At 40.1% G+C, this 27,290-nt stretch overlaps 1 protein-coding gene and 1 non-coding gene across 3 annotated transcripts in view; both read right to left on the reverse strand.

Moving 5' to 3' along the window:
• Positions 1-2,201: 2,201 nt before the first annotated feature.
• LOC127693117 (U7 small nuclear RNA) lies at positions 2,202-2,260 on the reverse strand. The gene has a single exon (XR_007979593.1). It is a non-coding gene; the product is annotated as a U7 small nuclear RNA (small nuclear RNA).
• A 20,426-nt stretch (positions 2,261-22,686) lies between these two features.
• Positions 22,687-27,290, reverse strand: part of Ercc5 (ERCC excision repair 5, endonuclease) — a 42,252-nt gene continuing 37,648 nt past the window's right edge. For both annotated transcript variants that reach the window (XM_052193629.1, XM_052193628.1), the window contains 3 exons: positions 25,958-26,160; positions 25,084-25,166; positions 22,687-23,409 (listed from right to left, as the gene is read on the reverse strand). In XM_052193629.1, the coding sequence (XP_052049589.1) occupies positions 22,861-23,409; positions 25,084-25,166; positions 25,958-26,160 (835 nt within the window). In that variant the 3' untranslated portion in view covers positions 22,687-22,860. The remainder of the gene's footprint in view (positions 23,410-25,083; positions 25,167-25,957; positions 26,161-27,290) is intronic.

Below are 27,290 nucleotides of genomic sequence, written 5' to 3' on the forward strand. Positions count from 1 at the left end.
AACTCCGTCTAGAAAAATATACAAAGAAAACAAAAAAAAAGAGAGAGAGAGAGAGAGAGAGAGACAAAAAGAATTCCTGAAATTATTGTATTTTTGTTTCAGAGAAAAGGAAATAATTATAGGAACTTTGGGTTGGAAGCACATAAAAAGATTGAAGTTTCTAATCTTGAATAAGCAATCATGGCTTGTTTTAAGGTCTTCTGATAAGCACAGATATTCTTAGATATTTGAAATTCTCTTAGGCTTTTTTAATGTGACCCTTTGAGATTAGAATTAGGTTTAATGCAAGTAAAGTCAGTGTGGAAAGAGTAAAGAATTAGACCTTTATGCCATTGTACTGTATGGATTGTGTTGGTTGGCAACACTTCAGTGTCCTCTGTTAGTCAATCATGTGCACTTGGTGATACTTACTCCTCCGGAGTTAGCTCCATCCTCTTAGCTGAAGATTGTCATGAACAAACACATCTACAATCATCTCTTGGGCCCCGTACTGTAAAATGGAATGCATATACACTGCTCTTAGTACATGGATTTTTTTTAAGTGTCATGGCTCAACAGGTTTCTGCTTGAATGGATATTTGGCCTCATGTTTATGTAGTGTTCAGCCTACACAGGACAGTGATGTAGTTATTCTCACTCTACAGATAAAAACAAAAGCCTAGGTTGCACAGCTGTACAGTGAAATTTAAGAACAGTCAAACCAAGGTTTGAGCACAGTCTTCCTTTATAATGCCTCTATGCATTGGAAAAGTAACTTTCAAAGACTCTTAAATAGCTGAGGTCAATTCTTGAAAAGGAAATAGATACTCAGAAAAAAACATATATATATTAAAAAATAAGACATACTTCTCTTAACATTGTCTGCAGACTTTCTACCTATGGTAGGAGACATCAGAGCAGACTTGGCTTGTGGAAAGAGGTGCACTAGAAGGGACAAGAGTTGTGCCTTAAGAAGGAGGAGCAGTCATGAAGGAATCTACAGGCAAAGGCATGCTTATCTACTTGAAGAAACATCAAAGAGGTGTGGCAAAGGGGCAGACAGAGATATTGGTGAGGTCTGAAGAGAGGCAGCAGGAAGTAGATCATGGAAGTCCTATGCTGTGGACTAGGGTCCCCAAATCCAGGCTCTGGGAATTAGTTAGGCTGTGCAATCATTGGTTATGTTATAAGACCATTGATTAGACTGTATGATAATTCATTAGGCTGTGCAGTTGTGATGGAGAATTGAAGAAAAGAGTAAAGGCCAGTTTCTCCTGACCCATTTAGTGCTAGACTTCGAATGGCCTGTTTCGGGGGTATTTTTGGTTAAAGCAAAGCATTTGGCTCTTTATATATTGTTTAATCTGTCCTGGGAAAGTGGTAATGGCTGTCTCACTACAGTATTCACAGATGCCTAGCGATAAAGTCATTCTCAACAAATTTAAGAAATTCTTAGATTAAAATCCATGAGGAGTGCTGTTCAGGGTAAAAGTGTGTTTGCTACTAGTAATATTTTCAACCAAAGATTCCCTTAACACCTCTGTGACTACTGGGAAGTTGATTTAACATTTATAAGAATGTCAAACATGATTTTACAGCTATACATTGGAAAGAGGGGTTGAGAAAATTTCCATTCAACACCTTTGGAGTAAAGAAGCAATGACGAAGAATTTCTGGGGACAAGATTCCTTGTGTAAAATAATCAGTAAAAAATTTAAGAAAACTTAAAGGTGATTACAAGAATGCCAAATGTGAAATGCCAAGGGCCAGCCTCAGTTTGGAAAGGGTTCCTGAGAGAGGAGTAATGGGGAGCAACAAAAACAAAGGAATAGAAGTTAAGTCATGGGACCAAGCTGGTGGCCTAGGTTCTGCTGAGATGGATGGTTTTCCAGACTTCTCTCTCTCTCTCTCTCTCTCTCTCTCTCTCTCTCTCTCTCTCTCTCTCTCTCTCTCTCTCTGTGTGTGTGTGTGTGTGTGTGTGTGTGTGTGTGTGGTGTGTGGTGTATGTGTTCTGCTCTGCTCTAGAGAGCTTTTTCTTATGATTCTAAAAACTCTCTGTTGAGACAGCTCTGTCTGCTAGTAAAATTTCTAAAAGCTTTCTGGCCGGCTCATGTGTTTTCTGACCAATATCAGAAACGTTGCTATAAAAAAAAATAAAAAATAAATTCTTGGACCTTTGGACCAAGTCAGAAATCCTGTTAGAAAAATTCTAAAAGTAATACTTGGATTTTCCAATTAAAATCAGAAAGCCAGAAAAATTCTAAAAGAACTGTATCAACTTTCTAAGTTAGTCTTGAGATGTAGAAATCCTGTTTGAAAAAATTCTTGAGCTGATTTCACTATCCAAAGATCTCCATATAGCTCAGCTCTCACTAGAGAATTCTAAAGAACTGATATCCCTTTCTGCTAGCAGATCTCATGCAGACCAAAAGCCCAGGTTTTTTAACTTACATATCAAGTCAGTTATTTATTCCAGGTTCCCTTTTGATTATCCTAACCCCAGTCCCTTAATTCTTAGGAGACAGCAAGCACTCCTTTCCTTTTAACATTGCAAAAGAATCCAGGGATCTACGTGCCTCTGTTAAGCAGAGGATAAACTAACTGGGTGGGACCTGGTCCTGAAATTACCATTTCTACCACACATGGACCTGGATTCTCTCTGTCACAGACTGACCTCAAGAATCCACCTGCATTTGTATCTGCTTGCCTTCATATCTTTCTGAGAAGTTAGCTCCTTTGTTCCTATAGATTTATAAAGCCCCTCATATAATTCATATTGCATCCTTATTTTTTGCATAGGTGAGAAATTATATATTTTTGAACTCATGTTTTTAGAGTTTTTTCCCCAGTCTTTTTTTTTTCCATTTTTCTAGAGTTTCCCAGTCTTGAGGTTTTTAGAGATTTTTCCCAGTCTTTTTTTTTTTCATTTTTCTAGAGTTTCTTTTTTTATTGGATATTTTCTTCATTTACATTTCAAATATTATCCTCTTTCTTGGTTTCCCCACTGGAAACCACCTATCTCACCCCTGCCCGCTGCTTCTATAAAGGTGTTTTCCCACCCACATACCCACTCCTACCTCCCTGCTCTCCAATTCCCCTACCCTGGGGCATCAAGCCTTCACAGGACCAAAGACCTTTCCTCCCACTGATGACTGACAAGGCCATCCTATGCTACATATGCAGCTGGAGCCATGGGTCCCTCCAGGTGTACTCCTTGGTTGGTGGTTTAGTCCTTGGGAGCTCCTGGGGGATCTGATTGGTTGATTCTGTTGTTCTTCCTATGGGGATGCAAACTCCATCAACTCCTTCAGTCCTTGCTCTAACTCCTCCATTGGGGAGCCCCATGTTCAGTCTAATGTTTGACTGAGAGCATCTGCCTCTGTGTTTGTCAAGCTCTGACAGAGCCTCTCAAGAGACAGCTATATCAGGCTCCTGCCAGCATGCACTTCTTGGCATCCACAATAGTGTCTGGTGACTGTATATGGGATGAATCCCCAGGTGAGGCAGTCTCTGGGTGGCCTTTCCTTCAGTCTCTGCTCCGCACTTTGTCTCTGTATTTGTTTCTGTATTTTGTTCCCTTTTCTAAGAAGGACCGAAGCACCCACACTTTGGTCATTCTTCTTGATCTTCATGTGGTCTGTGAATTGTATCATGGGTATTACGAGATTTGGGGCTAATATCCACTTATCAGTGAGTGGATATCATGTGTGTTCTTTTGTGATTGGGTTAACTCAGTCAGGATAACATTTTCTAGTTCCATCCATTTGCCTAAGAATTTCATGAAGTCATTGTTTTTAATAGCTGAGTAGTATTCCATTGTGTTAATATACCACATTTTCTGTATCCATTCCTCTGTTGAAGGACATCTGGGTTCTTTCCAGCTTCTGACTATTATAAATAGGGCTGCTATGAACATAGTGGAGCATGTGTCCTAATTACATGCTGGAGCATCCTGAACCTTGCAGCATTTACCATTTTGCTGAGACATTAGACACATCTTTGCCTCCTGGATGCATGCTGTATCATGAAGTCGTTAATTTTACAGGAAGGAAATTTCTTAGAGAAACATGAAAACATGTTCATTGTTATACAAAAAGCCTTATGCCCATGGCAGCCACCAGTACTCATGGAGGCCCACGCCTGCTGGCCCTGTCCCCACCAAGGCCATGCCAGACCTGGCAACTATATGTAACTATATGTCATTTTTCTTGGAGTGTGGCTTTTATTCTTTAGAAAGTTGTCTAATGATTGCCATTCATTCACCCATCCATTTACTATTAATTCATTCGCTATTTATTAAAAACTCACCATACACCAGCCTAAGACTGCAGACATAGCAGGTGTCAAAGTGGATAGTTCCCCTAGAGACTTCTAGATCAATGCAAAGGAGCTGAAGCAAGGATATCAGTGGAAGGGAAGGAGGCGGCGAAGTGCAACCAAGGGGGGAGGTGGGGGGTGGGGTGAGGGGTGGGGGGATTGGGGGGGGTGGCCAGGGCCCTGACAGCAGCAAAATGGAATGAAATCCACTACCAGGGAGGAGTGAAGGTCACTAAGCAGCAGCTTGTCACCCGGCAAAGGAGCTGGAGGATGAGGTCATAAGGGGGAAGGGACAGGTTCCGGGACATCAGCCTTATGTGCTGTGCTGTGCTGTAAAAGCGGAGAAGAGTGACCTGCTTGGATTATTCCTTTGGAGAATCGTCAGATCTACTGCTAACCTGTACTGAATGAAAGCTGTCGTCAGTGGAATGCATGCTGGTTTAGGGTCTGGGTTAGAAATCACGTACATTGTTCCTTTTCTAGGATCCCTAAAGGCATTTGTCTAAGGTGCATAATAAAGCATGGAGACCCAGTGGACATGGGCATCTTCCCTAGAGTTACACAGATGTCATCACTAGGATGGAACTCTGACCTCTGCAGTCCTGAAGCATGTGCTCTTTTCTCGAACCCTGCAGGAAAATCTGAATTTGAATTGTCTTCCTTATTAATGGGCTACCAGTTAAATGAAGAATGTTGTGTTTGCCTGTCTCCTGAGAAGAAATTAGCTTAAATGGGGTACTCCAGATATACCCATACAAAAGAGCATGCGTACGGCATAGATGTATAGATCCAGCGAAGAGTCTAAACAGAAAATACATTTCTATTTGTAAAGAATATTGGACACTTGGAATAATCAACTTAAAGAAATATGATGACCTTAATTGTGGTCATTCAAAGAAACAAAGGAGACGTTATATAAAGACTCCAAGGATGTGCCAAAAGCTGGAAGATAGCTGGGAAAGTGATGTGAATGAAGTGTACAATGACTTCAGGTGACCTTTCACCAGAGAAGGCTGGTTGGGCAGTGCTGAACTTTCAAACTTCACCTGATATGTTAGTGACTAGGCTCAGTGAGTGATTATGACTCCCCCACCCCTGACTTGATCAGGCTAACTAATGAGACCTTAATTGCCACAATTGGTCTTCCTTCGACCTGGGTGGAGTCTTCCAACTTCGGGGGAAGTTTATTGTTCTGCCACATCCGTAGCTTCCTGCAAGAAGCTAACAACCTGCTGAACCACTGAGCTTGTTTTGCAACCAGATCCTGGCAAACCGGGGGTGAGTGTCCCCCTATATATTCCGGGTTAAGATATTAAACACTAAGCCTTGATCAGAACCTTTGTCTTGGCTTCATTCTTCTCTCGCCCGCCTGTCTGGTATTCCCAGGCTTTTCATTCCCAGCCTCCCACTCAGGTATACCCAGTTCTCCGAGGCTGTGGGACGGCTACAAGCGATGCTGGCGTTTGTTGCCTGAGTACTAGGAGGGGTTGTTCACTGTATCAGTAGGCCAGAACCCAGTTGTGGGGTGAGGTAGGGACAGCAATTCTTAGAAACCTCCTTTCAGCAAGCTTTTCCTGCTAATCAGGCAGCCTGATATTCAAGACAAGGCAGACAAGAACAGAGGTATCCTGCAGAACAGACTGGAACTTGTTCCAGTGGAAGTTCACATGGAAATCATCCCCACTGCCTGTTAGCCTGAGATCCATCTGTATTAGGCACTTAAATTCTAGAAGGTGAATTGCTCAGTCAAACTCACTTGTCTGAAACCCTTCACAGGGGAGGCCGATACAGGAATTGGTAGCTATGTGCTACAGTAATGTCAGAGAAACTATCCTGTGAGAATCAGATTCAAAAGACAGTTCCTGTGCATGCAAAGCAATGGCCAGGCCACATAGTTACAGAAAACTCCAGAGTTAAAAGAGGAAAAGGTGATTTTTTTTTAACTTCTAATGGCTACCCCAGACACTTCCAAGACAAGGTGGGAGAAACCTGATATTTCTGACAATATTCTTATTGTGCCTGTTCCTGATTAGTTTTTAAGTTGACCAGCAGAATATGAAGCCTGTGGACTATTGTCTCAACCAAGCAATAACTATATATGAAGTTTGGTAAATATAAGAGACTGAAGCCAACATCTAGAGAGATTTTAGCTTGAATGTGAATATTGCATATCTTTAGAACATTCTTGTTTTTATTTGCTCTTTTTTTGTTGCTTCTACTGACTATTTGAAAACAAACATTTGGATACTTTTTTTTTTTTTTTTGCTTCTACTGATTAGTCGAAAACAAAAATTTGTATACTATTCCCCCAGTGATAACTCTGAAAATAAGCTGAGTTGAAATTGCACAGACTTGCCATGGTGAGGCCCCAGTGACCTGCAGAAAGACCTTTTCTTTTCAAATAAACTAATGAAAAAAATAAAAGTTGTAACTTAACTGATTGAGTTAAATTATAAAAATTTTATATAAATTCATCCCAAGAAGTAAATACCCAACATTATAATTTGATTCTTGCACTGATATTTTTGATGAATACACTGTTTGTTAATGTCACTTTTAATTAGGAATTGTTTAAATTCTACCCATGCACATAGCACATAGTATGAAATAAATGCTCCAAGAACAGACAAAATAAAGACTAGTTTGTCAAACAACACACATATATTTAACTGCATGTGACTGACTCTCTCTCTCTCTCTCTCTCTCTCTCTCTCTCTCTCTCTCTCTGTTTCTCTCTCTCTCTCTCTCTCTCTCTCTCTCTCTCTCTCTCTCTCTCTCTCTCTCTCTCTCTGTGTATGTGTGTGTGTGTGTGTGTGTGTGTGTGTGTTATACATGAGTGAGACTGGAGATACTTTGGCTAACTTTTTCATCATGTTTTACCTTATATTTTTAAGACTGTGTCTGTCATTGAGCCTGAAGCTTACTATTTTAGCTAGAACTGGATAATAAGCCTCAGGATCTTCCTGTCTTTGCTTCTGGACATAACCTACCAGAATTGGAATTAATAGGCACACACTTGGCTTTTATGTAGATCCTGGAGCTCCAAACTCAGTTCCCCATACTTACTCTACCCACTGGTCCATCTCCCTACTCCCTGACCTCAGTTTTTTGTAATCTAGTATTTGTCAGCATATATGTGCGCCAACTAGAAATTTTGTTAAAACCCAATTTGCTGAGACTCAGTCTAGGGTTGCTTACTTGTTGGGTATGGAACAGATTTTTATCTGTACTAAGTTCATATATGATACTGATCCTGCTGACATTCTCATGCATTTCACATCAACCCAAAGCAGGAACCACTAAACGCTGGGCACTTTGGTACTGAGGTAGATGTGGATGTGCCTCCATGTTGCCTCTCTGCTTAGCCCTTTACTCATCAAGTCTGCATCATCTGAAGCTAAATCTCTTACAGTGCATCCTTCCCCCTAGGATGCACTGAGAAGATGAATTTAGAGAAGAAAGAATACTCTTACATGAAGGCATTCTTGAACCCCTGTATAGTTAATGCCTTGAGATTCCCCCATTTTCAAGTTTCTGGGGAGACAACTTTAGTTTATATTCTACCATTATAAAAGCTATTCCATTCCCCCTTTTTGGCTTGTACTTAAATATAGTCTTATGCTGTTTATGTCCATTTGAGAGTTGTAATCAGACTATGAAGAGGGATTAAGAGAAATCTTACAGACATGATGTTATAGCCAAAAGCTAAAGAGTAAATTTCTTGAAATTCTGGCTTAAAGACTCTGAATTTTTATTTATTTATTTGTTTGTTTGTTTGTTTGTTTTAGATTTTTTAAATTTTATTTAATCTTTTTTTATAATCCAGATTTTATCCCCCTCCCAGTTCACCCTCTGACTGTTACACATCCCATACCTCCCCCCATGTCCCATCTCCATGAGGATGGCCCCTCTTACCCACTCACCCCCACCAAACCAGACCTCCTCACTCCCTGGGGCCTCCAGTCCGGAGGGTTAGATGCATCTTCTCTGACTGAGCCCAGAACCATGAGTCCTCAGCTATATATGTGTTGGGGCCTCACCTCAGCTGGTGTATGCTGCCTGGTTGGTGGTCCAGTGTCTGAGAGATCTTAGAGATCCAGGTTAGTTGAGACTGCTGGTCCTCCTACGAGGTCACCCCCCCCCTCTTCAGCTTCTTCCAGCTTTTCCCTAATTCAACAACAGGGGCCAGCAGCTTCTGTTCATTGGTTGGGTGTAAATATCTGCATCTGTCTCAGCTGCTTGTTTGGACTTTTGGAGGGCAGTCATGAGCACTGTCCTCCAACAGTTGTGAGTACACCATAGCCTCAGTAACAGTGTCAGGCCTTGGTGCCTTCCCTTGAACTGGATTCCAAGTTGGGCCTGTCACTGGACCTCTTTTTCCTCAGGACTTTCTCCATTTTTGTCCCTGTAGCTTTTTCAGACAGGAACAATTTAACTGTGGGATGGCAACCCATCCCTAACTTGATGCCCTGTCTTTCTGCTGGAGGTGGGCTCTACAAGTTCCCTCTCCCCACTGTAGGGCATTTCATCTAAGGTCCCTCCCTTTGAGTCCTGAGAATTTATCACTTCTCAGGTCTCTGGTACATTCTGGAGGGTCCCCCAAACTCCTTCCTCCTGAGGTTGCCTGTTTCCATTCTTCCTGCTGGCCCTTAGAGCATCAGTCCTGTTCCCCCCACATAATACCTGATCATGTTCCCCTCTTTCTCTCCCTGTCCCCTTTCCCACACAGATCCCTTCCTCCCACCTCCCACCCATGATTACTTTCTTCTCCCTCCCAAGTGGGATTAAAGTATCCTTACTTGGGCCTTCTGGCTTGTTAACCTTTTTGTCTTCTGTGGATTATATCCTGGGTATTCTGTACATTTTTTTGATAACATTATTACTAGGAAGTATATAGCATGCATGTCCTTTTGAGTCTCAGTTACCTCACTCAGTATGATATCTTCTAGTTATATCCATTTGCCTGCAAGCTCAGGATGTCTTTATTCTTAATAGCTGAGTAGTATTCCAAGTGTAAATGAACCACATTTTTGTATCCATTCTTTTGTTGTGGGACATCTGGGTTGTTTCCAGCTTCTGGCTATCACAAATAAGGGCATTAGGAACATAGTGTTACACATGACCTTGAGGCATGGTGGATCATCTTTTGGGTATATGTTCAAGTGAATATATCTTCAGATAAAACTATTTCCAATTTTCTGAGGAATCTCCAGATTGATTTCCAGAGTGGTTGTACCAGTTTGCAATCCCACCAACAATGGAGGAGTGTTCCTCGTTCTCCACATCCTCTCCAACATGTGCTGTCACCTAAGATTTTGATCTTATCCATTCTGATTGGTGTAAGGTGGAATCTCAGGGTCATTTGCATTTCCCTGATTACTAAGGACTTTGAATGTTTCTTTAAGTATTTCTCAGCCATTCAAGATTCCTCAGTTTTGAATTCTCTGTTTAGTTCTAGTCCCCATTTTTTTTAATTAGGTTGCTTGTTTTTTCAGTGGTTAGCTTCTTGAGTTCTTTATATATTTTGGATATTAGCCCTCTATTCTATGTTGGGTTATTGAAGATATTTTTTCCCAATCTGTAGGTTGTTGATTTGTCCTATGGACAATGTGCGTTGCCTTACCAAAGAAGCTTTCCAGTTTCACAAGTTCCCGTTTATCAATTTTTGATCGTAGTTAAAGCATGAGACATTGAAGTTCTGTTTAGAAAATCCCCCCCCCCCCCGTGCCAATGAGTTCAAGGCTTCTTTGTACTTTCTTTTCTATTAGATTCAGTGTATCTGGTTTTATATCGAGGTCTTTAATCCACTTGGACTTGGTCACAAAACAAGCCTCAACTGATATAAGAAGATTTAAATAATCCGATCAGATCACCATGGCCCTTAAGGCTAGTCTTCAGTAACAACCAAAACAACAGAAAGCCCAGATACACATAGAAACTGCACAACACTCTACTAAATGATAACTTGTTTGAGGAAGAAATAAAGAAAGAAATTAAAGACTTCCTACAATTCAATGAAAATGGTGACACAACATACCCAAACAATGATAGCAGTGCTAAGATTGCTTAATGCAAGTACTAAGTGCCTTGGTAAGGAAATTGGAGAGATCCAACACTAGAAATTTAACAGCACACCTGAGAGCTCTCGAACAAAAAGAAGCAAACACACCCAAGAGGAGTAGGCAGGAAATAGGCAAACTCAGGGCTAAAATCAACCAAATAGAAACAAAAAGAATAATTCAAAGAAATAATGAAATCAAAAGCTGGTTCTTTGAGCGAATCAACAAGATAGACAAACCCCTATCCAAACTAACTAAAGGGCCCAAAGGCAGTATCCAAATTAACAAAATCAGAAATGAAAACAGAGATATAACAACAGAAGGGAAATAATTCAAAAAACTACAAAATTCTATACAAAAGCCTATGCTCAACAAAACTGGAATATCTAGATGAAATAGATGATTTTTTTTTAGACACTACATATCAAAGTTAAATCAAGAGCAGGTAAAGTATCTAAAAATGCCTATGTCCTCTAAAGAAATAGAAGAAGCCATTAAATACCTCCCAACCAAAAAAAAAAAAAAAAAAAAAAAAAAAAAAAAAAAAAAAGCTCAGGACCAGATGGCTTTAGTACAGAATTCTACCAGACTGTCAAAGAAAACCTAATACCTAATACCAGTATTACTCAAACAATTCCATAAAATAGAAACAGAAGGAACACTACCTAATTCATTCTATGAAGCCACAATTATTCTGATATCTAAATCATACAAGGATACACACACACACACAGACACACACAGAATTTCAGGACCCAGTGGCGCGGAGGAGACCACCAGCACAGGTAAGACCTGCCCTCTGGTTTTCTTCTCTGCCTTGGACCACACTTTGCCCCCATATACCATATCTGACACACATAGACACACGGAGGTAGCTAACCACTCAGGAGTACAGAGAGGCCGGGCAGTAGAGTGGGACCAGAGGAAACAGCCTGAAACACTGAGGACACAAGAGCCTAGGAGTAGCCTGGGACCAGAGTCTTCCGATTACCACTTGCACCCAGAGTTGATCAGGGCCACAGAGCTACATACCCAAATACAACTACAAGAGAGCAGGTCTCACAGAAGTACTTATATAACAGTGTACACAGAGAGCCTCCCAGGAGCACAGAGAAGTCACAGTCAGAGATAGTAATACCAGATAACACCAGAGATAACCAGATGGCAAAAGGCAAACACAAGAACATCACCAACAGAACCAAGGAAACATGGCTCCATCTGAACAAAGTTCCCCAACAACAAGTTCCAGATACTCCAACACACCAGAAAAGCAAGACCTGGATTTAAAATCACACCTCATGATGCTGATAGAGGATTTCGGAAAGGACATAAATAACTCCCTTAAAGAAATACAGGAGAACATGAGTCAACAGGTAGAAGCCCTTCAAAAGGAAACACAAAAATCAATTTAAAAAAATACAGGAAATTAAAAAATAGGGCACAGAGCTAAAAAAAGAATTTTCACCTGAGGAATATCAAATAGCTGAGAAGTACCTAAAGAAATGTTGAACATCCTTAGTCATCAGGGAAATGTAAATCAAGACAACCCTAAAATTTCACCTCACACCAGTCAGAATGGCTACGATCAAAAATTCAGGAGAAAACAGGTCCTAGCAAGGATGTAGAAAAAGAGGAACACTCTTCCACTGCTGGTGGAGTTGCAAACTGGTACTACCACTCTGGAAATCAGTCTGGTGGTTCCTCAGAAAACTAGGAATGTTACTTCTGGAGGACCTCGCTATACCACTCCTGGGCATATACCCAGAGGATTCCCCACCATGTAATAAGGATACATGTTCTATTATATTCATAGCAGCCCTATTTATAATAGCCAGAAGCTGAAAAGAACCCATATATCCCTCAACGGAGGAATGAATACAGAAAATGTGGTATATTTACACTATGGAATACTACTCAGCAATTAAAAACAATGAATTCATGAAATTCTTAGGCAAGTGGGTGGAAATGGAGAATGTCATCCTGAGTGAGGCAACCCAATCACAAAAGAACATACATGGTATGCACTCACTGATAAATCAATATTAGCCCAGAAGCTCGGAATACCCATGAAACAATTCACATATCAAATGATGCCCAAAGAGAAGAAGAAAGGAGAGGCCCCCGGACCTGGAAAGGCTCAGTGCAGCAATGTAGGGGAATACCAGGACAGGGAAACAGAAGGGGGTGATTGGGGAATGGGGGGAGAGAAGAGGGCTTATGGGACTTTTGGGGAGGGGGGGGGATCCAGGAAAGGGGATATCATTTGAAATGTAAATGAAGAATATATCAAATTAAAAAAAAAGAAATACTGGAGAACATGGGTCAACAGATAGAAGCCCATAAAGAGGAAACACAAAAATCACTTAAATACAGGAGAACTTGGGTCAACAGGCAGAACTATTGAAAGAGGCAACACAATTAATTCTTTAATCTCTTAAAGAATTACAGGAAAACGCAAACAAACAAGTGAAAGAACTGAGCAAAACCATCTAGGATCTAAAAACGGAGATAGAAACAGCTACTAAATCACAAAGGGAGACATCTCTGGAGATAGAAAACCTTGGAAAGAAATCAGGGGCCATAGATGCAAACAGCAGCGACAGAATACAAGAGATGGAAGAGAGACTCTCAGGTGTAGAAGATTCCATAGAAAACACTGACAAAACAGTCAAAGAAAATGCAAAAAGCTCCTAACCCAAAACATCCAGGAAATCCAGGACACAATGAGGAGACCAAACCTAAGGATAATAGGTATAGATGAAAGTGAATATTTACAACTTAAAGGACCAGTAAATATCTTCAACAAAATTATAGAAGAAAACTTCCCTAACCTAAAATGAGAGATGCCCATAAACATACAAGAAGCCTACAGTACTCCAAACAGACTGGACCAGAACAGAAATACCTCCTGTCACATAATAATCAAAACATCAAATGTACTAAACAAAGAAAGAATATTAAAAGCAGTAAGAGAAAAAGGCTAAGTAACATATAAAGGAAGACCTATTAGAATTACAGCAGACTTGAAATTAGAAAGCTAGAAGATCCTGGGCAGATCTCATACAGACTCTAAGAGAATACAAATGCCAGACTACTATACCCAGGAAAACTCTCAGACACCATAGATGGAGAAACCAAGATATTCCATGATGAAACCAAATTTATACAATATCTTTCCACAAATCTAGCCCTACAAAGGATAATAGATGGAAAACAGCAACACAAGGAGGGCAACTACACCATAGAAAAAGCAAGACAGTAATCTTCTTTCATCAAAACCAAAAGAAGATAACCACTCAAATATAAAAATAGCATCAAAAATGACAGGAAGCAACAGTCATTATTCCTTAATATCTCTTAACATCAATGAACTCAATTCCCAAATAAAAAGACATAGACTAACAGACTGGATATGTAAACAGGATCCAGAATTTTGCTGCATACAGGAAACGCACCTCAGTGTCAAAGACAAACACTACCTCAGAGTAAAAGGCTGGAAAACAATTTTCCAAGCAAATGGTCCCAGGAAACAAGCTGAAGTAGCCATTCTAATATCAGATAAAAATGACTGTCAACCTAAAGTCATCAAAATATATTTGGAAGGACACTTCATACTCATCAAAGGAAAAATCTACCAAGAAGAATGCTCAATTCTGAGCATCTATGCTCCAAATGCAAGGGCACCCTCATTCATAAAAGAAACTTTACTAAAGTTCAAATCACACATTGCACCTCACACAATAATTGTGGGTGACTTCAATACTCCACTCTCCTCAATGGACTGATCAGGGAAGCACAAACTAAACAAAGACACAGTGAAACTAATTGAAGTTTTAGACCAAATGGATTTAACAGATATATATATATAGAATATTTCATCCTAAAGCAAAAGAGTATATCTTCTTCTCAGCACCTCATGGTACCTTTTCCAAAATCGACCCTATAATTGGTCACAACACAGACCTCAACAGATATAAGAGGACTGTACTAATCCCATGCCTCCTATCAGATCACTATGGAATAAGGGTAGTCTTCAATAGCAACAAAAATAACAGAAAGCCCACATACACATGGAAGCTGAACAATGCTCTACTCAATGATACCTTGATTAAGGAAGAAATAAGGAAAAGAATCCAAAACTTTTTAGAATTTAATGAAAATGAAGGCATAGCATACCCAAACTTATGAGACACAATGAAAGCAGTGCTAAGAGGAAAACTCATAGCCCTGAGTGCCTCCAAAAAGAAACTGGAGAGAGCATACACTAGCAGCTTAATGGCACACCTGAAAGCTTTAGAACAGAAAGAAGCTAATACACCCAAGAGGAGTAGAAAGCATGAAATCACTCAGGAATAAAATCAACCAAGTAGAAACAAAAAGAACCATACAAAGAATCAACAAAACCAAGGATCTGATTCTTTGAGAAAATCAACAAGATAGATAAACCCTTAGCCAGACTAACCAGAGAGCACAGAGACAGTATCCAAATTAACAAAATTAGAAATGAAAAGGGAGATATAACAACAGAAACTGAGGAAATTCAAAAATCATCAGATCCTACTATAAAAGCCTATACTCAACACAACTGGAAAATGTGGAGGAAATGGACAATCTCCACACATAGTTGTAGATGCACAAAACCATTTCCTTGCAAGGTGAGCACCACTACCCTGTAGGTGAATAGGATCGTTTTCAGCATGTATTTGTTAATAGTTGCCCCAGGATTCAAAGGACGAAAGCCGTAAATGAAATCACAAAGCCGCATCAAATACATCAGAGACAGAGCGTACTTCTGGCTCTCGTTTGCTCAAGTCTAGCTTTGTGAGGGGCTCTTTCAACAGCGGTGTGGGACTATGCTCTTCCACTCTTCTGTAATCACCTGGCTGTGCTCACAGGGTACACTATGAAGATCTCTGGGCGGAAAATCAAAGGTTTGTACAACCTACAGCTTTTTGTAAAAATGAAAAAAACAGATTTTTAATAAACTTGCAATTCAACAAATAATGGTGATATTCTTTTTCTTGTGTGCTCTCAAAAATCCCTGCTACTTTAGTTCTTCTTTGTGCTAGTTAGTGCGAGTCTCAGGCTCCCAGGCATTTTATCTTCAGAGAAAAGAAAACACTGTTCAGTAATACTGTGAGTGCTGCTTTAAATCACTTCTTTTAGAGTGATTCATTAAAAATCCAAGTATAGGAATTGTTTTCTACAATTGAGAAAGAAAACAAAACCCTGGAAGGTGTAATGGTTTCTAGGAAGAAGACACTTTTATCCATGTTCTATTCACATTTTTTTTTCAGGTTTCACATTAAGTGGAACATCACATTCTGCCTGTTTAGATTTATGTATGTAGTATGTTCATGTGTGTTGTGTGTCTGTGCACACAGATGTTCACCATTTCCTTTAAAGATTTTTCCCTCTAAGCTTTCTTTGAGCCCTTAAAGTCAGACAGAAATTTAGAGAACTTCATGAGGAGTTCACTGACTATTAAGTGAATTTGTTTGGCTTCCTCTCATTTTTTAAAATTAGTTTTATGACATATTTTGAACACTCAGTATTTTTCCTCTCTGTCATGAGAGGCGATATATTAATATGTCTAATTAGAAACCAATAGTTTTAGTTATCCCTCCTTATATTCTATCCAATATTTTCATTTGAATTTATCAACTAAGACTGAGGCTTTTTGAAAAGGCATATCAAAACCTACTAATGTAGATGCTTTCTAATATATATATGAAAGGAATTTAAACAGAGTTACCATATAATGAGGGGGACAATATCCCAACTATATACATCATATGCTACCAAATAAAACCCCTGTAGTAAGAATGAGTTAAATCTTTTTTTTTTTTGCCAAAGGAGTCTTATGCACACACTCCCCATAAACATTATATGCTATTGCCTATGTTACTGTTTATCCTCCACAACCCAATTCTAAAGCCCCATTGTTAAAAACACCATATACTATACTATATATAAAAAATATACTATACTATACTATACTATACTATACTATACTATTTACTTATAGTATGGAAAAATATAGCTGGTACTCCTCAACTGGAAGCTTCACTCCTACTGGTTCGTTTTCATAGTGCTGGAAGGTGCTATGCATGCTAACAGGGGAGAACTATAATCATAAATTTTGTCTATGAATTCTGCTAGCTATAACAACCTATTTGTAAGATGTTGTCATTGATTCAATAGTTAGGGAAGTAATCAACCAGCTTTTTAAAAAATGGGTTTAAGATTCATTCGATCACAGGATCTATGACTGAACTTGCTAATAGGAACAAGAAGCTGAGACTGGGTAAGTCATAGGCTCTAGAGGAGAACCTACTATTATTGTGATAAATAAACACAGCCATAAAACAACTCCTAATGACACTGTTATATCCATACACCCAGTGCACCAGTTAAGCCTTGTCAGAGAAGTAAATGGTAATTGGCACAGAGACCTAAAACTAAAAAGAGGGCAGAGTGAGACACTTTGAAGCACTCACACTGAAATAAGATATCTTTAAGAACCCACCCCCTCACCCACAAGGCTTAGGGATCTACATAGAAGAGGAAGCAGAAAGACTGTTAACAGTCAGTGGTGGGTGCCTCTAATGAAACACAGTTTTTCAGACACAACAGGGTTGATGCATGCATGAACCACAGAGATTATGACATTTTATTTTCTTATGACATTTATTATGACCTGTTATTTTAGATGTTATTTTTATGTTTGTGTGGCTACCTTCTTTTGGGTTTGTTGAAAGATTTCTTTCTTGCTTTTTCTAAAGTGAAGTTTCCCTCCTTGTGTTAGGAGTTTTCCATCAATTATCCTTTGTAGGGCAGGATTTGTGGAAAGATATTGTGTAAACTTGGTTTTGTCATGGAATATCCTGGTTTCTCAATCTATGGTAATTGAGAGTTTTGCTGGGTATAGTAGCCTGGGCTTGCATTTGTGTTCTCATAGGGTCTGTATGACATCTGCCCAGGATTTCTAGCTTTCATTGTCTTCAGTGAGAAGTCTGGTATAATTAGGATAGGTCTGCCTTTATATGTTACTTGACCTTTTTCCCTTACTTCTTTTAATATTTTTTCTTTGTTTTGAACATTTGGTGTTTTGACTATTATGTGACTGGAGAAATTTCTTTTCTGGTCCAATCTGTTTGGAGTTCTGTAGGCTTCTTGTATGTTCATGGGCATCTCTTTCCTTAGGCTAGGCAAGTTTTCTATAATTTTGTTGAAGATATTTACCAGCCCTTTAAGTTGAGAATCTCTTCTATACCTGTTATCCTTAGGTTTGATCTTCTCATTGTGTCCTGGATTTCTTGGATGTTTTGGGTTAGGAGCTCTTTGCATTTTGCATTTTCTTTGACTGTTTTGTCAGTGTTTTCAATGGTATCTTTTACACCTGAGAGTCTCTCTTCTATCTCTCGTATTCTGTCGCTGATGCTTGCATCTATGACTCCTGATCTCTTTCATAGGTTTTCTATTTCCACAGTTGTCTCCTTTTGTGATTCCTTTATAGTTTTAATATCCATTTTTAGATCCTAGATGGTTTTGTTCAATTTCATCACCTGTTTGATTGTGTTTTCCAGTGATTCTTTAATGGATTTTTGTGTTTCCTCTCTAAGGGCTTCTATCATTTACCTGTGTTCTCATATATATATATATATATATATATATATATATATATATATATATATATATATATATATATATATATATATATATATATATATATATATATGAGAAATATATATACTGCTTTTGGTTTTGGTTTTTCAAGACAGGGTTTCTCTGTATAGCCCTGGCTGTCCTGGAACTCACTCTGTAGACCAGGCCGGCCTTGAACTCAGAAATCTGCCTGCCTCTGCCTCCCAGGTGCTGGGATTAAAGGTGTGTGCTACCACTGCCTGGCATCTCCTGTGTTTCTTTAAGGGAGTCATTTATGTCCGCCTTAAAGTCCTCTACCAACATCATGAAATGTGGTTTTAATTCAGAATTTTTCTTTTTTTGGTGTATTGGTGTATCCAGTGTTTGCTATGGTGAGAGAACTAGATTTTGATGATGCCAAGTAGCCTTGGTTTCCGTTGTTTATGTTCTTGCTCTTACCTGTAACCATCTGGTTATCTCTGGTATTAACCAGTCTTGGTGTTTACGGGAAACTGTTGGAGTCAGACTCATCTTTCTCAGCCCTGAGCGGGGTCAAGGTGAGGGCATTAGTCACAAGAAGTTGTTTGGTTAGTCTGGGACTGTTCATGCTGATTACCTTGAGCTCTTGATGAGATTCTGTGTGCTGACATATACTTTAGATTAGATTCTCTGTAAAGGTCAGGTTGTTTATCTTTGCTGGTTGTTTACCACATCCTGTTTTATTTTTTGCTGCCAAATGCTTTATCATATAATGGCTATGTGAACTTGCATTAAACTAGACTTGATCAGAATCCTGTCTTGTCTCCATTTCTCGAGTCTCTTGCCCCTAGGTCTTGCCCCTCAGGAACCTCTTCAAGAATCCACAGGCAGCTTCAGGTGTTTGTATTAGTCAGGGTTCTCTAGAGTCACAGAACTTATGAGTAGTCTCTACACCGTAAGGGAATTTGTTGGTAACTTACAGTCTGTAGTCCAACTCCCCAACAATGGTCAGCAGCAGCTGTGGATGGAAGTACAAGGATCTAGAAGTTGCTCAGTTCCACAAGGCAAACAAATGAAGAAGAGAAAGTAAATCTTCCTTCTTCCAATGTGCTTATATAGGTCTTCAGCAGAAGGTGTGGACCAAATTAAAGGTGTGTGCCATCATGGCTGGATGTGACTAGCTTTGTCCCAGATGACCTTGAACTCAGAGATATCTCTCTGTCTTAATCTTCTGGTATTCATAGCCCACTATGCCTCAAGATCTCCAAGCCAAGATCCAGGTCAGAAACTTGTATCTCCAGCCTCCAGATTAGGATCACAGGTAAACCTTCCAATTCTGGACTGTAGTTCATTCCAGATACAGTCAAGTTGACAACCAGGAATAGACACTGCAGTGTCTCTGACTGTAGCTTGTCCCTCCTGTGAGCCTATGAGCCTGTGAGCCTGGGTGTGTCAGGACTCCTCTGATCTTAGGTATGTCAGCACTCCTGGGAGACAAGATATCTCCTCACAGGATTGGTGTGTGGAATGCTGTGGCACAGGATCTTCTCCAGGGACAGATGGACACTAGAAGGGCCATGTGCCTGGCTGCTTGGTGGTTCTTGAGTCCTGTGGTGGGTCTCACCTGGGCCAAATATTAGGGCAGTAATGGTGGTCTCACCTGTGGGCTTAGTGTGTCTGTCAGCACTGCTGAGGGACAAGCTATCTCTGGCATGTTGTCTTTTTTGTTGTTGTTGTTAAAACCGATCTACAGCCTACTCCAGAGGACTTACATTGCTTAAAATCTGTGCCCTCCCCACAAGCCTTTGAGCAGGAATTTCAGACCTCCGATGCTAGCCTCTACTTCAATAAGGCCACAACTCTTAATAGTGCTACTCCCTAGACCAAAAGTATACAAACATCACATTCTACTTTCTGGACCCCATTGGTTTGTTTAAACATTCAGTCTTTATTTTTTTTGGGGGGGGGGTGGTTTTTTTCTAGACAGGGTTTCTCTGTGTAGCCCTGGCTGTCCTGGAATTCACTTTGTAGACCAGGCTGGCCTCAAACTCAGAAATCCACCTGCCTCTGGCTCCCAAGTGCTAGGACTACAGGCGTGCGCCACCACGCCCGGCTAAACATTCAAGACTATATCAATATACCTAAACATAGCTTAACAAAAACTGCATTTAGTCCAACTTCCAAAGTCCTCATAGTTTATACCAGTCTCAAAGTTAAAACTACAAAGTTCAAAGTCTCTTCTGAGATTCATACAATCACTTAACTGTATTCCCCAAAACAAAACAGGAAACCAGCTAGGCAAACTCCAACTTTTACATCTCCATGTCTTATGGACTTAAGTGGAGTTAAAATCTCCACTCCTTCTTCATCTTTGTTGACTACCTCAAAGTTTTTTCTCCAGGGCTGGTTCTACTCCCTGTTAGCAGCTTTCCTCAGCAGATAGCTCTGGCATCTCAAACACCTTGGGGTCTCCAAGGTAACTTCAATGTTAAAACTTCTTGTTTCAATATCTTGGATCTACATATGATCTTCCAGGCTCCTCCAAAGGGCTGATGTCACTTCTTTATCTTGGCCAGCCTAGTGAGTCCAGCATAGTGAGAAACAAACTCCAGCAGCTACAATCAGACAACCAAAACCCACAGGGAAAGAAACAGTTTAAGGAAGGCCTCTAATTCCTGAGTTTTCAAAAACCCTGTATGGAAATGAATACTGCCTTTCCTAACCCCACTTCATATCATTTTTCTGGCTTTACTATTTGCTCCATGCCTCCTTAATGTTGTCTCCACCTTCCTCCAATAACAAATTTAAATAATTTCTAACCAATTAACCATTTCCTTTTATAAGATTACCAACCACTGTCCACAGAGGAACCTGATATGAACCACTATCAAATGAGCCCTGATTGTGAAGGTCAGCTACACCCCCAAAATTGATGATGCCCCTAGATAGCAGGAAGCAGTTTGATTGTACACCCCTATTCCCAACTCAACCACCCCCTCCCCTTGCCCTTTTCCTCTATTTATGAGAAAATTAATGTTATCATCAGAGCATCAGGTACATCCATGGACAGCCAGAGAAGTTCATCCCCAGGCCTTCAGCCTCCCCTTCCTCTTCTTCCTCCTCTTCCTCTTTTTGATGGTTTGACGCCCAGGGACTGTCAGGATTAGATGTGGTCTTGTTGGAGTAGGTGTGTCATTGTGTGTTTGGGTTATAAGTTTCTCATGCTAGCTGCGTGGAAGTCAGTATCTGCTAGCAGCCTTCAGATGAAGATTTAGAACTCTCAACTCTTCCTGCACCATACCTGCCTAGATGCTGCCATGCTCCCACCTTGATGATAATGGACTGAACCTCTGAATCTGTAAGTCAGCCCCAATTAAATGTTGTTCTTACAAGAGTTGTCTTGTGTGGGACCATGAAAGGCAGTTTGTGTTCTGGTTGAGCAAGGTTTAACTTCTGGAGACCCTGCAGATTAATTCTACAAGGAACGGACCTGTTGGCCATGCTGGGCTTCTGACAAGAGCCCTCAACTCTCCATAATTCTGTGGCTATCAGTCATGTAGGTAAATGCTCCAAACCCCTGGTATTCTGTCTGGTATTCCACCCCACAATCTCTTGGTAACATCCAGGTATGCTCTCCCCATGGTTACATGGCAACAGCCAGGTAGACCCAGCCCACTAGAAAAGGGGATGTTTGCCCCTTCTCTCTTTTCTCTTACTCTTTTGTTCTTTCTCTTGTCCCCTTGCTCCCCCTCTCTCCACATTCCCTTCCCCCATCTCTCCACATGGCCATGGCCAGCCTATATTCCTCTACCTTCTCCCTCTCTCTACTTCTCTACAATAAACGTGAAAAACATGGACTGCCTCTTCTCATCTGGACCCACCATGCTGGAACAATGGGGCAGGTCTTCCCCTAGAGCTATGCATCTAGTCTCCTACTAGAAGGCTTCCCAGAATTCCCAGTCAGGCCAACACCAACCAAAGCCATCCTCAGACTAAGCCAAGGACACTCCCCTCCCCGTAGGACCCAGCCAGTGCTCTGCCCTGCCCCTTTCTCTCCAGCCTCGGACTAGAGCCCAGCCCCATGGGCCCAGTCAGATCTCAGCTCTTCCAAGACATCCAGCAGCATCTGAGGTGTCCAAGACCTGTCGCCCTTGAGCTCTGCCCTGCTGGATCCCCAGTCAATCCCAAGGACTGCTCTTTTTCACCTCCAGAGGAGGGTTCTGCTGCTTCTCAAACCCCATCACTTGTCTGGTGATTTTGTGGGGATGCACACAGTCCAACTACCCGTGTCTGCCTTGCCCAGCAGCCCAAGCTTTGGGCGGGACATGGGACCTCATCCCTTAAACCCACAGCCTTGTTCATGTTGTCTGTTCACAGCAGTAAAACCCTAGATACTCTTCTTCTTCTCCTCCTCCTCCTCTTCCTCCTCCTCCTTTTCCTCCTCTTCCCTCTTCATATCCCCCTTCCCCTGAGGCCACCTATGCCAATAAAACCTTCCACAAGAGACCTGCAGACCTGCAGCTGGTGTGATTTGTCCAGGATTGTGCCACATAGTCTAATAGGTATAGGTACATTTCTATCCCTGTAATGGTAAACCAGATGAATTGGCCTAGCTTGTTGTATACATATATGTATACAACAGCTTGACCAAAACAAACCATGTTTCAGTTTTCTGTGTGAATAATAATATGGACAGTAAAAGATGTATTTTTATGTAAAATTTTTCTGTTCTTTGATTTTAATAAACCTTAGAAATTAAGAGAGTAAAAACTACACATTCAAAACAGAGATTATACAAATAGACTTAATCTTATACTCTCAATACATAGTCATTGCAAGCACATTTTTTTCTAAATGACTGTTTTTTTTCTTTTTTAAATTAGGTTTTCTTTTTCCTTCTCCTCATACTCTTCCTTTTCCCTTTTTTCTTCTCAAATACAGGTCTAGCAGTCACCAAGACAGTCCTGGCTTTGTCTTCACCGTCCTCACTGGAGCTACTCGTGGACACACAGCCATCCCTCCCATGAGGAGAATCTCCCCCTAAGACAGGTAAAGCGGAGCAGCTGACATCTGATGGCTCAGCTGCTCTTTGTTGTGCACTCATCACAGATGAATCTTCTTCATCCTCACATGAAGACTCCTGGGGTGATTCTGAGCAATAGGGGTCCCCTAGAAACCCACCATTTCCCGAAGGCCTCCTTCTTTTGAGGACTGAAGTCTCTGTTGTGCATGGAAGCCTTCTTTTCTGGGTTTTTCCTTTTGCATCATCCAGGGTCTCAGTCACGTTCTTCAGCTCAGGAGCTTCCTCTTCCCTTTCTTTCCTTAGCATGCACGTCACTGCTCTGTTCAGCCTATGGCTCTTTATGCGTCTGCCATCTTGTTTTTCCTGATGAGCTAGCCTAAAAAACGAATCAATCCGTAGCTGGGTCTAAAACAAAATAAAGCAATAAATCAAGTAAGTGAGTAGTTTCTACAGCAAATCAACAAGTTGAACTGTGAATTATTAGTTTCAAGAATTTGAAATTATGGCCTCCAGAAAGCAATTCTTGCTCTGTTTTTTGCTTGTTTGCTTTTATTTTTTTCATAACAATTATATCCTCTTCTTTGGCAGCAACAGAATTTCCCAGAATCTGTGCCTAAGTCATTCAATGCCTTTCTTTCAAAATCATTATCATCATACAGTACCTTCTAGGGATAAGTTTGCTGATGCATTAGATGCCATTACTAGTCACACAGGAAACAAAGATCAAACTTTTAATTCAGAAAATCCACTGTAGAGATACTCTTAAACCTAGTGTGAATTATGGCATTATTCATAACTACTTGAAAACTAAATGCCCAACAACATAGAAACAGCCAGCGTGAACTTTCATGGACTGTAAGTTGGGCTTCTGAAACTGTAAAAAGCAATGCAACGCACAGAAGATGGTAAATAGTCATGAGTCAAGGGGAAGAGGAGACCCACTTTATCAAGAGGGATTTATGCACAGGAGCAAATTGGCATGGGGAACAAAGGAAAATAAACACAAAGGAAACACATCTCAAATGAGGTAGCAATTTTAATTTACTATTGTTACTTTCTAGACTATCTTTGCTTTTTAGAGAGAAAAAATTATCTTGGAAAGGAAATATATATTACACTGGCATTTATCTGAAATTAAGGAATAACTAGTCACCAGAAAATATTTTTATTCTTAGTAGGCTTCTATTGCTGGTAGGTAAATATCATCAGACAGACAACAGGAAACCCTTTTGTAGGTTTTTAGTTTGTAATCACAGGAAATTTCTTTTGTAATCACTGTCCATTTGGACGTTTTTTTTTAACTAAATTACCCAAATTTAATGGAAACTTATTTCATTGTCTTAAAAACTATAGTCTCATTTTATTTGCATATATGTTTCATCAATGGCTTCTGAGATGGGGAATGCTTAGCTGATAAGAGCAGGACACATGGATAAGTCAAGAACACACACCCATTTGGAAACACTGAAGGCCATACAAAAGGGCATTTTACTAACCAAAAACCTTCCTTGTAGAAATGTTATTATATAGACCAGATCCTAAGTTGTAAATTAAAATGTTAGTGTTTGAAGAAAATATTTTGGAGTGAATATTTCCTGGGCTTTTAAAAACTGAAGATAGCTCCAGAGAGTAATATATTTTATCTTAAACATCTTACTATGAAGTCATTTATTAGACTAGAATTTTTTCAAAGTCAACAAAACAAGGACACTGCAACACTAACATTAACAAATAGACTTAGCACCCAATCCCTTCTTCCGTTTCGCTCTGTTTTTTTAAAGATTTATTTATTTATTATATGTAAGTACACTGTAGCTATCTTCAGACACTCGAAGAGAGTGTCAGATCTCATTACAGATGGTTGTGAGCCACCATGTGGTTGCTGGGATTTGAACTCAGGACCTCTGGAAGAGCAGTCAGTACTCTTAACCACTGAGCCATCTCTCTAGCCCCTCACTCTGTTTTTAAGGTGTCATCATTTCATGCCTTCAGCTACTTGCCCTGAAATAAGAGTTAACTGGACATTAATAACTACTAACTTTAGTCATCACTCTGGACATAAAGAAAATCCACAATTACCTGCTGGGCATTCAGGTGCTTTAGTACTGGATACAGGGATTCATCTGTCTTCGTCCTGTTCCAGCCAAAATACCTCTGACAAAATGTGCTGGCAGTTAAGATTAAATAATAATAATGACAATAATAATAATAATAATATCCAAAAGCCAGCCTTTGTTGTTATTCCCTATATCTCCTAAAATAATTTTTACGAAGATTAAAGGCTGGAAAAACAAGCCACTCCAACAAGATCATCCTGCAATAAGTTCTGATCAGTCTCCAAAGGCAGAAGACACTCAAAACTCATCCTAGCACACTGAAGACTCCTCAATACAAAGCATGGCTAACCTAGAATAAAAAGCAAGGGGCAGATATCCTTTGTAATTCTTTAAGAAAGGAAGTTATACTTGGGTTGAATCTATCATAGATGTTGAAACAGTCAACCAAATTATTATTTAAATACACAGATGGTAAGGCCAGCAATCTTTCATAATCTTTCAGAATAATTAATGTTAAACATGTGGTCATGACATGCATGCTGTAGTTGCTTCTTTCAAATTAAGATCTCTATTGAAGGATACTTGCTGCATACACATGAAACCCTGAGTTCATTCCCCAGCACTTGGAAAACAAACAAACAGAACAAAACAACAACAACAACAACAACAAAAAAAAAACCAGGTTCCTTGTCCCAAAATTTTAACCCCAATGGGTCCGCAGCTGGGATAGTTTGTAAAGGCTTGGCCCAGGGAATGGCACTATTAGTTGAAGTAGGTGTGTCCTGTGGGTGTGGGCTTTAAGACCCTCATCCTAGCTTCCTGGAAGCCATTCTTCTCCTAGCAGCCTAACTAAGATAGAGGCTCAATAGCCCCATAAATATTAAGAAAGGAAGGATATTCTCTAATCTTCTCAACATCAGGCTTGCCCCACAGGAATGAGCCCCTGGAGTCATCCACGACAGGCCTGAGGTAAGCGTCTGCAACTGCCGGGTTGGGGAAACCAGGTGTCAGCTGCAACTTCCGCAATTTTTTTTTCACTTTGGTGTCATAGGGATTTCCTGCGACCTTCTTGTTATTTTGAGCTTCGTGCCACCACTCTCTGTAAGAAGACAGAAGCAATTACTTACAAAACAGGGAGATGTTACAGTTGCCACACTAGAGGGAAAAAATAAATACAAAGTTCAGAAATGTAATTTCAAGTCAAAATTCAAATATATGTGGTGTAGAAAAGTAAGTTGCACGGTAAAGATCTTACTGCATGGTAAGTAGTTCATGTGTATTGTCATTACCCTCACCTCTCAAAAAAGAATAAACTCACGCAGAAGTACCTTGCTCAACATTTCACAAACGGGACTAGAATCTCAGATGACAAATACCCACAGCTCCTGCTCAAACCACAACAGCACAAAGCCACAACTTCTCCAGGCAGTGAAATGGAAGGTACAGTGCATCCAAAAATGTCAAGAACATATTGATTTAGTGTATGTATAATTCAACAACAAGTAGGATATGATGGTCGAGGCATAAAGAGAGACAGTAAATAGGTCTTTTAAATTATAAACAGTGGCAAGTACTATAGCTTTCACATTCTGGGCAAGGTTCTAAGCAAAATTAGACTGTTAATTTTGAATTTTTTTTATATTAAGTTCATTTTAAACTATTTTCCATCTTAATGATAATTTATTATGGGACACTTTTTTTTCCTTTTAATCTTCCTCTGATAAAGAGATCATTAGTCCATCTCTGTGACTTTGGATAATGATCAAGGAGCTATAGGTATAGAGCATAAACTTGCCTGCCCACATCCTGTTTTTTGGAAAAAGCTGCCCTTGGAAGCAGCCACCACTCTTTGAGAAACCTGTGCTCACTGCAGAGATCTCAATGGAGACTATCGAGCAGCATTTTATCTGTCTACTGACAGTGCCTGGAATGTGAAACTTTCAGCAGGTCCTTGAGCTTTGAGCTGTTCTAAGACAGAGAACAGGAATAAAAGACTCCCAAACAAGTTTCAGAGTCAGGAACAAAAATACCACGTGCTGCTAGTGGAGGCTATGGAGGTTTAAGGTAGGTCACTGCAATGTGCCAACAGGAAACTGAGATAATACCATGGAAATTCAAACATGCTCCTCACCTACCCAACTTTCAGTGGTTCATGAAAACGCCTACCCTCCCTTCAGTTCTATTTCTTCATATATTCGTACCAGCAACTGGGGTCCAGCCTACAGCCTA

The sequence above is a fragment of the Apodemus sylvaticus genome, chromosome 9 (assembly GCF_947179515.1).
Source record: "Apodemus sylvaticus chromosome 9, mApoSyl1.1, whole genome shotgun sequence".
NCBI classification, from domain to species: domain Eukaryota; kingdom Metazoa; phylum Chordata; class Mammalia; order Rodentia; family Muridae; genus Apodemus; species Apodemus sylvaticus.